This window comes from Cupressus sempervirens, chromosome 10, assembly GCF_028749045.1.
Source record: "Cupressus sempervirens isolate cs-2001-9-10 chromosome 10, ASM2874904v1, whole genome shotgun sequence".
Lineage (NCBI taxonomy): Eukaryota > Viridiplantae > Streptophyta > Pinopsida > Cupressales > Cupressaceae > Cupressus > Cupressus sempervirens.
The window spans coordinates 381,971,700-381,983,738 of NC_143127.1; the positions used below are offsets into that span (position 1 = coordinate 381,971,700).

Here is a 12,039-nt window from a genome sequence, read left to right on the forward strand (position 1 = left end):
CGGTCAAACGACCGTCACTGTAGTTCTAGAACGCTTGGAAATGACGTTCAAACGGGCGTCAAATTTATCATCGTGAAAAGATGACGTCAACAAAAAAAGTGCCATTGGCTAATGTGGCAAGTGAGTCATCAGTCTGTACTGTATGGAACGTACGCATGGCAAAATCCGTACTGCTGACGTAGTTGTGCAACCCCGGTTCCACGGGTGACATGGCAATCTGGGTGGTTGCTAATGTGTACGAAATTAAATCGTACTACGTGTCAGGGAAAAGCTGACTGGTAGGTCCGCATGTCCAGCTATACACCCAGGGCGAGAGATTTTAAATACTTCTGCCGGGTCTTCGTTGTGCCGGAAAACTAAAAGCCAAGCCGTGAAACTTGCTGTGAAATAAAAATAGCGATAACTGGAATCATTTGCAGACTGCGCTGGGTTTTTTTTAAACGCATGGCCGGGAAGATTGCTGCCGGAAAGGCAAAAACGATGTCGGAGTTTATCCTCAAACCCGAAACAGAGACCAGGGACCGAAAAATCGCGGAACAGAAGCTAGAAGGGGCACAGCGCGGGCTATCGGAGTTGTAATACTTCTTCGGCGGGAAAGCTGAAGCCACGCCGGAAGTTTGTCGGCCGGAGTTCCTTGCAGGTGGTTCACAGAAAATCCCTCGTTGCTGGAGTGTTTGAGATCGTCGATAGCGGATCTTGGCCGGAACTTTGCTGGGCCCCGTCACCGGTTGGAAAACCCTTGTCGGAACTGTGATACAGTTGCCGGAAAAGTCGATGTAGCGGGCGGGATGTATGTTTAATCCCACATTTGTAGGGTAAGAGCACAATGCACTGTTTAAAAGTAAGAGCCCGCAAGGCTATAACCAACAGCAAGTCCTCGGATTGTAGGGTGTGGCCGGCTGGACTTTGCTATATAGCTGGGTTAATTTGCTGCCGGTGGAGGGTTGTTAAGTCGCCGGTCTCAATCGAATTTGGTGGCTCTTTGGTAGGTACGACCACTGCGGTTCCAAATGAATATACCCTGTGACTCAAATAAAATACTCTCCAATAATGGCAGATCCGGGGTGTCACTGCCCGGGTCTGCGAAAAAATTTTCTTTGAATTTTCGTAAATATTTGTGATGGAAAGTAAAATTGCAGAGAAAAATAAAATGTGCAAAACTGAATTAAATCAAATGAATCTGTGAAAAATGATCATACCCATACCGCAAATCGGGACCTCCGAGTTCAGATTTGCAAAAAAATTTTGCCTCACGGTCGACTTTGAGCCAAGGTAGGTGTGCTTATAGTCGATTTTCACCGGTTCAGCGTTTCGGACGCAATGGAGAGGTTAGATCTGGTGCTGGACACTTCCAATTTCTGCAGCACTCCGGATTCAGGCTGAGGTGTGATGAAGCAACAAGAGGTCCCAAACGACTTGTGATGAGAAAGTCTCCAAGCTCTGATACCATGTAAGAATTTGCCTAAGGGCAAAATTCACCCAAGAACCAAGAACTCAATCACAAGCACATAGTAGACCAAAGAGAGAGAGAGTATGATCAGAATAACAATGTATTCAATAACTGATGCATAAGAGTACACTAGGAGTGCCTGAATATAAAGGCCTCAGGAGAGCTTCTAGAATGCATAGAAGTTAGCATCATGAAGTGTCATACAACCAAACACATGTCCACCAGATATGGATTATCCTCCATTAAGCACGGAAGTAAGTGCGGTGATGAGAGGATAAGCCTACAAGGGTGGGACACGCAAAACAGTGTTGTAGACACCATGTGCTCAAATAGAGGTGCATACACCTGTGTTGTCAACATGACAACTCACAAGGTTGCACAAACTCCTAAGTGTCTCATAAATAAAAATAATAAAATAATGCAATATAATTAAATAATGCATTAACTTAAGTAAACTTAAGTAAGTGTAAATAGTAAAGTACGTATTTACACCAACATAGGGATCAACATACTAAAACCCAAGAATCATTTTGTGTAAAAAAGTTGTATAACCCCCCACTAAGAAAAAAAACCAAACATTTCATATTGACAAACACTAGAAAATCAATGTAGGATTTTTTAAGGGAAAAAATAATGAAAAGCCATGTAGGATGCAGGTAGAAATTCTTTATATGTCACCAAAATGTGGACAAATGATAGACCTAAGCCACAAGTAAGTCAAGCACATATTGCCAAACATAAGAAGGTGAATTCAATGAGCAAAAATTGTCGCATAAAATGTGTAGAGCCTAACACTAAAATTGTGAAGGAGCCGTCAAATGAGAGAACAAACGTGGAGAGATGGGTGTGAACATAAATAAATTTGAAAAACACAATAGCACAAAAATTAGGATGAACTCCACGAAAACATCGTGTTCTGCAGAAAATGCCTGGAAGAAAACAGATGTAGAAGCAAAATGTTTGATCCTATAAAAGCCCTCAAACACAATTGCTAAAGAAAATTGCAGGCTCACATGAACCGAACACATACACAAAAACCCTTCTTGTAGCTTTAAAGGGTACAAAGTTGTTTGAGAGTCAACAAAACAAAATGTCATGGATTTGCAAGTGTAATCCCAAGAAAAAAGCCCGTCTACAAACAAAGATGGTTTGAAAAGCCCTCAAATTTCTTAAAAAATCCCACAATATTTCAATAATTTTTTTTGTAAAAAAAGCAAGAGGTGACGAATTTTTACTAAAAAAAATCACCAAATTCTAAAATATTGACCTACTTTGATACAATGTAATGGTAATTGTGTATCCAATAATGAAAACATAAATACATTATCTAGGCAATTAATTTACATAGTATGAGAGTGGCTCGATGGGTTTCTTTAAATTTTGACAAATGTGATCCCCCAAAAATACCCTTGATTCTACCCAAAAAAATGGTTTGAGAAGCCCTCAAATTTCATAAAAAATCCCACAATTTTTCAATTAAAAATTTTGTTAAAAAAGCAAGTGGCCACAAATTTTTATTTTAAAAAATCACCAAATTCTAGAAAACCCCATTGACCTACTTTGATACAATGTAATGATAATTGTGCATCCAATAATGAAAACATAAATACATTATCTCCAAATTACGTTGCTTAGCATGAGAGTGGATTGATGGGGTTTTTCAAAATTTAGCAAATGTGATCCCAAAAAAAAACCCTTGATTCTAAAAACAAAAATGGTTTGAAAAGCCCTCAAATCTCATAAAAATTTCCACAATTTTTCATTTAAAACTTTGTTACAAAAGCAAGGGGCCACAATTTTTTATTTAAAAAAAATCACCAAATTTTAAAAAACCCCATTGACCTACTCTGATACAATGTAATGGTAATTGTGTTTCCAATAATGAAAATAGAAATACATTATCTAGGCAATTACATTACATAATATGAGAGTGGATCGATGGGTTTTTTTCAAAATTTGGCAAATTATGACTTTCATGTTATTAAAATCAATATAGTAACAAAAGAGATGAAGGATTCTTAAATAGATTTATAGGGATGATGTTTCTAAGTGAAACAATTGTGAATTGAAAACAAAAAGGAAACTTCCTAAAACAACTAAGATGACTATTAAAGAAACATTACAATATTTTAATGTTCCTAAATAACATAGTAATCCTTTCAGACTTAAATTGAATCTAGACATTCCTATGTTTTGATGCTTCAATGAATGATATTTGAATTTGTTAGCTTCAAACATACTTCTCTATCGACAATTTCATTGAGGTTGAAAAGACTTCCATTGTAGAGTTTAAAATGCCCTTTTTGATGTAGTGCTAGAAGGAAGCACTTGATGTACAATGCAATAAGGATCTGCAACAAATTTTGGCTTAGGATACCTTTTTCAATGCTCTACAAGAGTATTTTGTACCCTCAAACTTTATGAGGATGAATATATGAAGTTTTAATGGTTGCACCAACATAATGAGTGTCAGCCAATGATTATATCCAAAACCATGGTACTCAAGTGTGTTTGCATGAGAACCTTATTGAGTGACATTTATTGCTTAAATACATTAGTGTACCATCATACTTTATTTGCGCTAAATTGAATTCCTACCTTCATAAAGTTTGGTTTGAATATTTTGCAACACATCTAAACTTGAAGCCAAGGATAAACATAGGCAAGATCTTTTCCTATCGAAGAGCAAGAATACACATTAATTGAGTTACAAGCCTTTTGTGTAGAATCAACATAATATCCCTTCACAAAAACAATCTCAGTATTCCAAACTAGTAGTGCATGTCCTCACATACACCAGATAGGGAGAAGGGTAAGAAGTTGCAACAAGTTGATAAATGGTTTTATCATCACAATGTATTCTACAACGATTTGAATGTTGTAATTACACAAGCCACACCAAGCTTCTGAAACCCTATTTTTTAGGATAGTTGTCGTAAGGCAAAGACATTCATGTTAGTATATAATGTATTTTCAAGTATATAGTCAAACCTATGCAAAATATTGTCAGTTTTGACATCACGTCTCTACTAGTGTGCAACATTCTACTTGGAAGACCATTATTATCTGATTGGAATGCTATTTTTCTTTTAAAGCTGCAAACATATACAATACACATTAAAAATTGACACTTCACCCTTTACGAGTCAACACTAGAAGACAAACTAGGTTTGGTTTTTGCCAAGCAATGTCAGAAGACCATTGGCTATACATAGAAGCTCATGCTTCTCACGACCTACATAGGGGAACTTACACTAGTCAGCATATGAGACCTAGCAATGTGTGTGAATGCATAGGCATTGTTGTATCGACAATTGCTTGGCAAATTATTGGAACAGTATGGATATGTTTTTGAAGAATGCAAGGGTCTTCCTATATTGGGCTGTGTCTTGGAGCTACTTGATCAATGCAAGAGTCAACTAGCTCTTCTCTATGCATATCCTTGGTAGCCCTTGTGCCCAAGAAGGATGACACAATACTTGGACATCAGCTATTGCATGCTCAAAAATTCTTGGACATCGGCTATTGCATGCTTAACAGTACTTGGACGTCAACTATTGCATGCTCAACAAGATCAAGGCGAGAAATAAGTATCCTCTATTGTAAATGTAGGACCTGCTATACCAGATTCATGGCATGCAATACTTGACCGACATTGAACTCAAATTAGAATATCGCTGGCTACTAGCTTAGATTGAAGGTACTCAAAAAAAATTCAACGCTCAAGAAGATCTTGTGATATCCTGCTTACTGATAAAGATCTTGTTGGATTGTAGAGAAAAGCAGCACACAACAAAGTTGGATACAATGGAGGAAAGTGAAGACATTTTTAAGGAAACAATTAGTCATCATTTTGATACCAACTAACCTTATTGTTGCTAAGATGTTGCACAAAAAAGAAAATATCTTCTGTAGCACTAAATATTGTGCAACTAGTACATTCTTGTGCACAACTAAGACGTTATGTTGCAGTTACAATCTTCATGTGTAGCAATTGTGACCTGTTGCACTACAATTGAGAACTGTTTTGCAATAATTGTGAACTAGAGTCTGGAATGACACAAACTCAGTAGCCCAGATGTCACCTTCACCAAACTTATTGGATCATTTACAACCTTCTGCAGTGGCGGTCAACTTCAGATATATCTTTTCTGCATCTACAATGATGCAGACCCACACACAAGGGATGCTAATGTCACGCATGTCCAACATGCCTACAATAAAACTCTTTAAAATTCTATGGGTCATAGTCCTTTCCTGACATGTCCTAGATTCTAACCAGTGGCACCCTGTGACATATCTTAGTGTGCAGCATCTGAGTCCCAGTTGCATGCACAGGAATGGGAAGTTGACAAGGAACAAAAGGTAATTGACAAAACATTCAGGATATGTACCAGCAAGTGAAACAGATACTTACATGCCAGCAATAGAAATACAAAGAGCACTGTGATGTACACGGCACATTTCACCCATTTCAAGTTGGTGACAGTCTGGTTGCAATTGTAGAAAGATTCCACCTAAGGACGGCATCGGAGGATAAAAGCTTTGTGCTACATTCCTTAACACCATTCTTCATGCAACAAGTCTTAACACTTTTTCCTTGATCTTCCACAATGCTTGGGCTTGCATGTAGTATTGTGCTTAACTCCTTAAGCCATAGTTTCAGTCTCTTCAGGAGCCAGCTGCAGTCTAATATTGTTTAGAAGCAAATCTTGTGCATTCACATTTGATGGGGAGAGATGAAGTCTTTGGCACCTAAACTGTTCCTACTTGCCATGGTGCAATCAATTGTTTCATTCAGTCAAACCGAGTAATCTGCAGATTGGGCAAAGTGGCACAGCCTATAGCAATTGGGTGTGCAATTTCTTAAGCTCATTTTCGGTGGCTCAATGCAATGGGAAAGATTGCTTCTTAATAGGGGGAATATGACGTCCCTAGCATCATCAATGCAATAATATGTTGCTAAATGTGCAAATTACAGTGTTTGCAGTGTGCACAATTTCTTGGAACACTTTCTGCACAATACTAGTGTGCAACACAAATGTGCATAGTATGACGGTTGACCTCACATATCGCTATCCTTGACCCTGGTTTGACCTCAGGTGGGTGACATAAGTGGGCATCTACACCACATGAAATGCCACCACACAGGTGCAAACATGGCAGCTGTGTACCATTGGACATTGACACTGTACGGGTTCGACGCTTTAAACCATATTTGCAGAATCCAAAGCAGTATCTGCCCCATTATGCTAGAAGTTCTGGCCATGTTTTGATCTGGTTTCAATCTCAAGGCCTTTTTATTTCTATGGAAATGTTGGGATTCCACCAATCAGAAACAAAATTTGTTTTGTTTGTTTGTTGAGGTAGTTTGTTTGCTTGTGCTTGTCCTCTTCCAATTGAATTGTCCTATGTTTATCTGTGTCCACTTGTATTTGCCCATCTTTTGTGTTTTTGTTTGCTCCCCATTGTTCTCATGAATAATTAGCTACTGCTTTTGTGCTTAACTATATTGGTTTAGATAGAAATTGGCAAAACACATGTATACTCACTACTAATAGATTATTTTTTCCCTTATCATTGATAAATTGTAAAGATAAGTGCAAAAGGTAACATTCTCACCTTGGATGATTACCGTGCAACAAGTGGGCTCTCTTCATGTTTATAATATCTGAGGAGGCAAATATATCAGTTTGATTTTGCATGGTGTTTTGATATTGTAAGGTTTCTTCCAATTTAATATCATATCCTTGGAAAATTGAGAGCAAAAAAATATAATATTGCATTATTTATTTTGTTCAACTTCAAATTCGGTATACCATTTGCTTGAGGTACGTTTTTTTTTGAAAGTGAGCTTGCACACTTCCTTGAGAAGTAATCTTGACTATTATTGCATACCAGAATGTATGCTACTTTGTTGTTGCAATAATTGGATTGTCATGATCAGATAACCTTCTGGTAGAGTTATCACTCTACTTTATAGTCTTTGGTATAAAGTTATGGTTATGAGTGGTCATAAATGCATTTGCAAATATTTTAATGTCACGAATTTGAATTGTGCAATTCTTAATAATAATAGTTCACAAATTCCTAAAATGCAGGATGAATTTGAATCTATCTGCCAAGAGACTCAGGTTTGATGCTGCTAACTTTCATAAGTTTTCTTCAGTTGGCTGTAGAGAAAACGTTTCTAATACATTCATGTCCAATTGCCTAATTTCATTCTGCTTGGTGCAAATTTCAAAAATGAGATTTAATTTGTTCATCATCTTCAATATATTATATAAAATTTCTCGGTGTGGCACCATGTTTGATTTGTTTTGGGTTGATAACCAATATTTTGGGAATCGCTTCTCAACCTAAAAAGTTTAACAAAGCCTCGGGTGGGGGGGAGCATTGGGAAATTCTATTCATGGAAACTGTCTGGCTTTGATCTGTGGAAAAGGATTGTGATTGAAATTTACCTGGATATCTCAATGTGCAATTTTTCAACATTAATAGGAATACAAATTTATTTGTGTACTGATATGATATACTACTCAAACCAATACATAAGGTGGAAATTTTGATATTTGTTATATCTTTCGGCTGCCATTTACATCTTTAATTGTATTTGTAATGTGTGTATTCTTGAATACATGTGCATCATAATGCTATAAAATCAATTATTCACACCTTCTATTCTGCTTCTAACATGTGAGTTTTTTCCTTATACTAATTAAATGGTGTAAGAAAGAATAATACTGGTTTATTAAGATGTATATGACTGGTTCCCCTTCTACTTGCTGTTGTCTACAAGAACTATGCTTGCAGTTAATTGTTCAGGTAAGTTGTAATTTTTGTTTTAGTGTGCTAAATCTGTGAAATAGTTGCATAGGATGAAATCAATAATCAAGTAGAAGATTAAAACAAACATGGAAAGAGCTATTCAACACAAGAATTTGCCTAGAAGAAACTTATTGTTGGAAAATTCCAATAGATTGGGGCTATGCCTCCTCATCTTCCGTATCACCATGCAAGAATTACAAGCCAGTTGCTTTGATTGAGTCTCTAAGAGCAATGCAGGACTTTTGCAACACTTTTACAATACTATTCAAACATGCCTTGCTCCAGTAACTGGGCTGCTCTATATTATTATGTTTCTACAATAATTAATGTATGATCTGAAGTGGGACTTATTTACAAGTAAATGTACAATGTAATTCTGGGCAGACCTCAAGCATCAATTCCGGTGTAAAAATGGAGGAGAAAACTGAGTCCTGCTCTGGGCATTTGGAGTTATATATTTGTCAAAAGTTAAGGTAAATATGGCCTGATATGTGACTGTTTTTCTTGTTGCTTCAGGAAAAATATAGAAGGGGGCAATTTCATGTGGAAATTGGGAGCTAACAAACTCTGTTATGTCCCCTTTTCCAATTGAGTTGAATCCATGGACCTGAAGCCTACTGTTGTTCCCCTTAGATTGAGAGAATTTACAAAGGAATAATATAATAGCAATTTATTAAAGTGTCCAAAATTCTTATAAGCTACAATGTTGAAGAATAAGGACACAAATGATTATGATTACTTAAGACCAAAAAGAAAATAAATATCATCAATTGAAAATATTGAATATTCAAATAAAAGAAAATTAATTACCTTGAAGGTAATTAATCATTTAAAAAGAAAAGGAATGAATATTCAAAATAAAGAAGTATTTTTAAATTACTTTTTAGGGTTGGCTCAAAAAAACATAAAAAGGATACAATTGGGAAAAAGCAAATCATATATCTTTGCAAAATTTTCAAAAACCCTTGTGTAGTGCATTTGGTTCAGCCTTCTTCCTTGAGGACAGAAAACCTCTCAGATTTTCAGAAATAAAAGGACTAAAATCTTGTTGTTTCCGGAGTTGACTTCATCCAGGGGCCAGAAGTCAAAGTTGGATTTACAGTTGGAATTTATAGGTTTTCCAGGTTGCAGCAGATCTGTGAGAGTTTTTAAAGAAAAAAGATTTACTATTTGATTTTGCAGGTTCTAGTAATTTTGAATGAATCATAAGATTATTTTATTTGTTGGCAAAATAAATTCAAACCACCTGTACCAAAATTTCCTTGATATGCTGTACACTGTCAATGGAAAAATGTGTGGGAGGTTCATGGCTGGTCATCCATTCAAGTAAGCCAAGTGCACATGTTAAAGAACTGGAATCACCAAACAAATTATGAAGGAAGATGTTTTTTTATTCATGCAAAGAGCATTGGTAACTGGGACATAGGTGTCTTTGAAAAGGGCAAGCACACTACATAGAGGTAATCTATGAGTATGAGGAAGCAAAGAAATTTGTGGTGGTATATGAGAAGGAAGTAGAGGCAGCAGTTCTCAAAGTAGAGAGGACTCACTTTAGTTGCATTACCAAGTTCACTCCAATACCGCCTGTTCAAAGTTCGTAGAGAGTTGAACGGATATAAGGTGACATTATTGATTGACAATGAGGAAACCCACTACTGTATTGATAGGAGCTTGGTTAGACAGGGATTACCTGCAAAAGAATTTTAGGGATTTGATGTCACAGTGGTGGAGAAATACCATACCATGCACTAGGAGGGTTAGGGGTTTATACATTACACTAGCTTCATACAAAATGTTTGATGATTTCTATGTAACTGGTACAAGGAATCCAAATCTAGCATTAGGGGCATAGTGGCTTCATTCCTTGGAGAAATATCATAGAATTTCAAAATCATGCAGCTGAAACTCCATCATGAACGAAGCTTGTACTTGTAATTTATGGTGAGGCCAGTGGTGCTTGTACAATGTTTTTAGCTAAGAGGATGGAAAGGGAGAACTAGAGTGGGTTGAACAGTGCCTTGTGAGGGGGACTAACACACCCAAGGGTTAAGATCTTATCCAATTGAGATATAGAGAATTTGGGATAGCTCTCTCTTTTTCATGAATATAGTGGTAGCTACCCTTAGGTAGCAGTTTGCTAATAAAATGAAAAAATAAACAAATTTTGGATAGACATGGGCATTGTTTAGTGACTTGCCTTACGTATTGCCTCCAAATGGAGGATTTGAGCATATCATAGATTATTTCAGCTAGGTTCTAAGCTGGTCATGGTTTACTTGACATTGTCACTCGAGAGCTCTCATGGAGGAAATTGAGAAAGCCTTTAAGGAGTTGTTGGAGATAGCATTTATATGCCTTATTTCTAATCCCTTTGCCTTGTGGGTAGTGTTTGTGAAAATGGAGGATGATAAAATCATAATGTGTATAAACTACCATGCATTGAAAATGAAAACCATTAAGAATAGGCAACTAATACCCTGGATCGATGAACTGATTGATGAACTATATGGGGTAGTATATGTTATAAAATTGACTTGAGGTTTGGGTATCTCCAAACCAAGATATTAAAAATATAATATCATCGCTTTCACATAAAGATGATTATTTGCAAGATATCTATGAGAACCAACATAACTTTGAGTCTTCAAGAAGTAGATGAATTAAAGGTCTCATAAATACAATAGCCAACAAGCTACACAAAATTCAGCTAGTTGTAAAAAAAACTAGAAAACATCAAACTGGTTGAGGCGGTTCATTAGAAGAAGAGAAAAAGAAAAGCCAAGTTATTTAATCAAAACCCAAAAAGATAGTGATATTAAGAAGTTTAGAAATGAAGACAATTGAAAAAGAAGTTGCTGAATCTTCTTCTTGTAGAGCCAAAACTTTTGCTAAAATTATTCTGCCAAAAGTCAAAGAACACAATCTGGCTACTGTTGTCCTGCATTTTGTCACCACAAAATGTAGGTAACAGTACGAAACTTTTCCAAGCTAGTTTCGTATTTCTCTAAGCTTATTTCATTATTTAATTGGTTTGTATTGATCAATCAAACAACACCAATTGATATAATGAATCATTTTACTGGAGGCTTTCATCAAGTCCTTTTCATTTTCTGTTTGTCGAGCCTATGCTTGATTTTTGAGGCCTTTGTTATCCTTTTCTTTGCTTTTGAGTCTTTGTTTGTTAGTTTTTAGTCCTTTGGTTTTGCTCAAGTCATGACTTTCAGTTTCCTGTTCGATTTGATCTAACCTAGAGCTTAATCAGAGTTGGCAATCGAAAGATATAACCATTTTAGTGCCCAAAAAGTGGACCTTTTTGATGCAACAACACAAATTAAAAATATCATGTTATATTTTTAATTTGACATTCACTTTTTGAAAAATATAACTTAAATTCACTCTATGTTATGTTTTTTAGTTACTTTATCAATTAAATTTTCACGTAAAGTAACTATAGTGCACTTTATGTTATATTTTTAAGTTGAGTTTACTTTTTGATTTTTCACTTAAGTGATATACTAACTATATAGTTCAATTTAATTTTTAGTATTTAAATCAAATGCTCTAGTAAATATTACTTATTAAATGATATTTACATGTTATATTGATATTATGATGTGTAAATATAAATTATGCCCCATTTAAGTAATATTTTAATGAATTTAAATTGACATGTGCTAATTAAATCACTTAAAGTCATCAAAAGTGGACATTTTTCATATTATTGCATGTAAATTTCAACTTAGAAGTATAAAGTCATCAAA

General features: G+C 35.8%; 1 protein-coding gene across 6 annotated transcripts in view; it reads left to right on the forward strand.

Moving 5' to 3' along the window:
• Positions 1-12,039, forward strand: part of LOC149534269 (uncharacterized) — a 100,757-nt gene that overhangs the window by 39,670 nt on the left and 49,048 nt on the right. For all 6 annotated transcript variants that reach the window (XM_089806793.1, XM_089806796.1, XM_089806797.1 and 3 more), the window contains one exon: positions 7,552-7,584. In XM_089806793.1, the coding sequence (XP_089662919.1) occupies positions 7,552-7,584 (33 nt within the window). The remainder of the gene's footprint in view (positions 1-7,551; positions 7,585-12,039) is intronic.